Source organism: Branchiostoma floridae, chromosome 16 (genome assembly GCF_000003815.2).
Source record: "Branchiostoma floridae strain S238N-H82 chromosome 16, Bfl_VNyyK, whole genome shotgun sequence".
In the NCBI taxonomy this organism is placed as follows: Eukaryota; Metazoa; Chordata; class Leptocardii; order Amphioxiformes; family Branchiostomatidae; genus Branchiostoma; species Branchiostoma floridae.
The window spans coordinates 16,009,953-16,015,607 of NC_049994.1; the positions used below are offsets into that span (position 1 = coordinate 16,009,953).

The 5,655-nt window shown below is 39.1% G+C and overlaps 1 protein-coding gene across 1 annotated transcript in view; it reads right to left on the reverse strand.

The window, feature by feature from the left end:
- Nucleotides 1–2,901, reverse strand: part of LOC118403860 (dnaJ homolog subfamily C member 10-like) — a 38,856-nt gene extending 35,955 nt beyond the window's left edge. Inside the window, exon 1 of the mRNA XM_035802721.1 lies at nt 2,780–2,901. Coding sequence (XP_035658614.1) covers nt 2,780–2,821 — 42 coding nt within the window. The 5' untranslated portion in view covers nt 2,822–2,901. The remainder of the gene's footprint in view (nt 1–2,779) is intronic.
- Between the last annotated feature and the right edge of the window lie 2,754 nt (nt 2,902–5,655).

Genomic DNA, 5,655 nt, shown 5'->3' on the forward strand with positions numbered 1-5,655 from the left:
CAATATACTTTAGTACTTCACTCCATCTACATCACCATGCAAAAATGGTCTGTTCCAAAGTCACCCCTGTACAAATATGTAACATTCCAAAATAACGTCTGCCCAAGTAAAAGTTTAAAAGGTTAACATACTAGTAATACTAGTAAACAAAATATGCATTTTTGAGGTAATTACGCAACAGTAACAATGGGTTGCTTAAAGCTTGATCTAGACAGGCTAGGTTTTATTCTCTCTTCACTGATGGTATTCAACTGTCTGTTTCTAAGCTGGGAACAATATTGGAGATGTGTTATCTGCTACAGATCAATATGTCCACATAGTACAGTTAGTCAGGCTTATCTAATTGTTACAAGGACCCCTGAGTGGCTTCTGGTGAGAACAACACATCTGTTTAAGACACTGAGACGGGTTAAAACGTCAAAAACTCTGCGAATACAATGTACTTGTATGTGTGGTGTAGGGCTTTTTGGTGTGTCTGTCCGGATATTTGTTGTCAGCATTTTTTTAACCTTTTTTTTAGTCGTTGTTATATATCAGGCTTTCTATTTTGTATTTTATCTTGCTGTGTTAGGCCTTGACATGTAGCAAGATAAAATACAAAATAGAGAGCCCGATAAAAACGACTAGAGAAACGTTAAAAAAACAGCTGGAGCCTAATCTCTGCTTGGAGAGTATCACATGTAACCTATTGACCTACCTGTCCCTGTGTCAACATAAGAACCCGGATCTTACTTTCTCTGACGTGTAAGGAGCAAACAGAGAAGCCACAGACCCTTCAAGATATTCAGAGATAAGAAATCTATCATTTTAAGATCACTATCTTGACGATCACTCAGTTGTATCGCCAGGTAAGTCTAACCATAGATTATACAACTGTTTAAAGACAAATTCCACATTTGAATAACTGCTTACTTTTACATGTATACTCATTCATTTTAGGTCGGGACTCAAAATTACACCTACAAATTTGGAAGTTACCTGTAAAATTGCAGGTTGTCAGGAATTTTACCTGTGATTGTTACAATTACAGATACCCAAAGTTGTTACAATTACAGATACCCAAGCCAGGTCTGCGCCTTTTGGTTCCTCAAAGAATACAATGAATTCAAAATCAAATGCATGGCAGTGAGGTAAATGAGAAAACTAGTAGAAAATAAAACCGCTGTGACCATTGAAACATTGGGGCATTCAAGGTAAATCATGGGTCTGTAGATTCTAAGCCATTCAAAACGTTAACAGCTGGATTAAAGCTACTCCCAGTACAGGCTCAGTTATTGTGCGTGTTCACAGAAGTGTGTACAAGTGATCATTAGGGACCCGTTCACACTTGTGCGTACATTCAAGCCTGCATGAGTGCATATTGATATTACTTTGGCTTACATATTTAGTTTGCATCCAAAGGAGAAGTAGTTTTTCGATTTAATAACCAAGCTACACAATAGTGGGTCAAAGTAAAAAAATAACTTCTTCCCAAAAACTTCTTCCCAAAAATGTCAATATACAAGTCTTATTACAGACTTGAATATACAATATACGCAAAAGCATGAATGGGGCCAAAGAGGCACATCAACAAAGCATTCTGTAAGCCATTGGTTGAAGTGGATATTTTAGATGCCGTACTTGTCAGGTCTCAAAATACTTTTGATGAATAATTTTCACGATCATTTTCTGTGTTTATAATACCCAGCCTGTAAATTGCAGGTTGTTAATAAGTTTTCTGAAACCTTAAAGTAAACATTTTTTGCTATTTAAAATTAAACAAGTAACACAAACATCTCAAACCACTACACTTCACAGTACAAGTTGTGTAGCAATCAGGCTTGTTTACATAGTTGTGTGCACTTACCATGGACCCGTGCAATTTCAAATGCCAAGGTGCATTTATAAGTAAGCCACCATGTAATTCTCAAGACTAAACGAGACTTCAGTTGAAAGGTGACATTTCAAAGCTGTCTTCCTGGACTATTACATTTAAAAATCAAGGGTACAGGTACTAGTAGAAAAGTGGACTGTCCTAAAAGTAACATTTTTGTTTAAACAGGCCAGCTGTGTCTACTGAAAAGAGGACTTCAAACGGATATTATAACACGTCCTGAAAACAACTTATGTTTTGTACTTATTCTATTTTAATGCAAGGGATATTCAAGGTTTCCTGTAAAACTAAGTCAACTTTGTATGCTAAAATATCACTTTGCAATGTTTATCCTTAACTCTTGAATTGAAAACTAACTATAACCTCCTTGCTTTAATTCTGGAAATGAAAACTTTTACTGAATAAATCTTGGCGGGCTACTAATTAGTCTCAATCAAGATTTGATACCAAATATTTACATTCTTCCCTTTCAATGAAGTTTGAGTTAGAATTCTGATTCCGTAAACTATATTTTTGCAAGAAGTTCAACAAATTTACTTCACACAAGAGTAACATTTTCTTTCTACAATGTTATTTGTTGGGGTTGATGCATCAAACCAAAGGTAAGTCTTTTTAGCAAGATCAGCTACCGTTTTAGAGTTTTAATATAGCTCCTATAGTGAGCTTTACAAGTAACTGTAACAGCTGACCCGTACACTATAACGAAGTTACACGTAGTAATTTACAACGTGGAAACAGAGAGATGCGAACATCGGTCTCCACAAAACCCCTTACACCTCCTTCAAACCACCCTGCCGCTCGAAAAACAAGCTTGCATTTCGTTAAGAAGACTATACGCTGAGCTAAAACGCCGGTTTTCAATCGATCAGAGTCTTTAAGAAAGGTAAAACAAGGGGAGAAACGAACCAAGACGCAGACAAACACGGCGAAACATCTGGGCGCCGCCATCTTGCCACGTTGAAGTGATCGCACATGCGCACTGACCTGCGATGAGTTATCGGGTTGATATTAACGCTTTAACCAGGGACACGCCCCTCTCTCCGCCTATGAGCTCTGGCCATGTGTCGGGGTTTGTATTTACAGGTCAGACATCGAAGTTAGGGCTGCCCATTGACAAGCATGTTGAAATACACTGAATGAAGGCTTCAAAAAAGTACTAACCCATAGTTCAATCTTTAAAATTCTTCTCCACCAGAAAGTCACTTGGGTCTAGTTTATAAGCATTCAAAGAAAACAGAGGGTTGTTTGGCTCATTCTCGGAGAAAAGCTCGCTCTATGAAAGAAACCTCACCTTTGACCCATTTTCCCTCCTGATACAACCAGTAGCACCCTATAACTAAAACCTGTCCTTACACCAGCTGAACTGCTGAACTGAACAAATTTTGACCCAAACAGGAAAGCTTAGACCCTACCTGTCTCTTCTAACTCAAAAAGTCTTCAGATTGGGCAAAAATTTTCAAGGAAAAGAAGGATTTTCAAGGATTTTAAGTCACACCCAAATCGTCTTCCCATTTTTTGCCCTCTACCGCGCAACGCAACTCTGACGTCAGCCCTACTGGGTACCCGAATAAGGGAGTTGAGGAAAAATTATTATCCCAGCTGATACAGGGAGGGGATGCGATAGCGTTTCCCAAAGATGAACTGTATTGATTGCTCCCTTGGGAATTTAGAGCCAAATCTATACCCAGTGCACCACAGCTTACCCCATGCAATAAGGCATGTAAAGCAGTGGGGTAGTGTACCAAAAGTCATGTGACTTTTCCAAAATCCATAGGTGTTTATCTCTTAGCAAGTCTTAATAACTACTAACCATAGTCAGTTCTACATCTCTGATGTAAAATTGCAACTTTTCAATAGAGGGTTTTCTTTTTTTACAACTTTTTTTACTAGTTTTCATACAATGCTGTTTCAATGAAACTGGCAAACTGTACACACAAAACACAACATTACACAGCTGAAATGTCCCTACATACAGCAAAATCCTGTTTAATGGACAGCAAGTATTGCCCTGTACTACATTCAGGAGTATTATTTGCAATAGCTCCTCTTTTTAGGGTCTCATAGGATCAAAAAGTATCCAATTCAGTGTTGCTGGGGGGGGGGGGTGAACACCAGTAGGGCACATTATGATTGACAGGTCCTAATTGGTAAGGCATACAATTACATGGGACTAAATCATCATTAAGTCCATCATTTACATTGAATTCATACCACTTTTGTAGTAATCTATGCTATCTGAGTTATTCCTGACAGCTTCCAATACATGCATGCACATACTTTATGCTGCAAAAAATCACAAAATATTACATTTTTGCTACATTTTTGGGAAATTCATGCACAAAACTGGGTCCACACTTGACAAAACCTCTTGTATACGATATTGCAACATGGTTTCAGCAAATCTGGGACAGCTATATGGTTCAAAAGGCCTCAAATGCAAAATGGGGGTGGGGGGCAGTACAGGTCAGACATCGAAGTTAGGGCTGCCCATTGACAAGCATGTTGAAATACACTGAATGAAGGCTTCAAAAAAGTACTAACCCATAGTTCAATCTTTAAAATTCTTCTCCACCAGAAAGTCACTTGGGTCTAGTTTATAAGCATTCAAAGAAAACAGAGGGTTGTTTGGCTCATTCTCGGAGAAAAGCTCGCTCTATGAAAGAAACCTCACCTTTGACCCATTTTCCCTCCTGATACAACCAGTAGCACCCTATAACTAAAACCTGTCCTTACACCAGCTGAACTGCTGAACTGAACAAATTTTGACCCAAACAGGAAAGCTTAGACCCTACCTGTCTCTTCTAACTCAAAAAGTCTTCAGATTGGGCAAAAATTTTCAAGGAAAAGAAGGATTTTCAAGGATTTTAAGTCACACCCAAATCGTCTTCCCATTTTTTGCCCTCTACCGCGCAACGCAACTCTGACGTCAGCCCTACACAGGCTATGCCTACCGGACACGATACATGATACACAGTACACGGAACTGTACTCACAACAAATCTAGAGTGGCCACGCTACTCTCCAAGCAGAGGTTGGGCTGATAACTTATTTTTTTATGTGTTTTTGTCGAGCCTAAGATTTTGTCAGGTTTTCAAATTGGCTGGGGACAAACAAAAAGCCTAACAAAATACTAAGTCCCGCAAAAACGACTAAAACGATGTCAAAAACAAGTCGGAGCTAATCTCTGCCTAGGCCTTAAGAGTAGTCCTGCATGTCATCAGCGTTGATCGTAAACTCATCTAATTAAACGTAGAGCGTAATCGACGCATTTTGCGAAAAGCGTAATTTGCGACTGAATGTAGAGTTCAGCGAGCCTGACGAAGTTAACGAAATATATACCCACGACCTTTCTTCATTCAGCGTGGACTTCTACAGTGCATTGTGAGTGACAAAAAGACACGGCGAAGACACAAAAGGCTTCCCTTTGAAGCCTAGGGCGGTTTAATAGCCTGTCGCGAAAGATCGGTGGTTTGCCCAGTGTATTTATTTCTTTTGCCAAGAACTCGTGTCATTGTGGACTCTCAGCTACCGAAAAACACTGCCCCTTTCGTCAATTTTATATATAGAGTGGCTGTGTGAAATATAAGATTTATCTGTTTGTCTATTTAGATTTATTGGTTAGCTGGCTGCGAAGCATACCAACAAAACTTCCTGGCTAGCCCTAGGCTGTTGCAAAGGGATTGAAATAATTCAGGCGGAAACATTATGGACTAAATGTGTCACAGAAGTTACAAGAGCGTGTACAGACGGATTCGTTCTTTTGATGTCAGAGAGGAGTTACC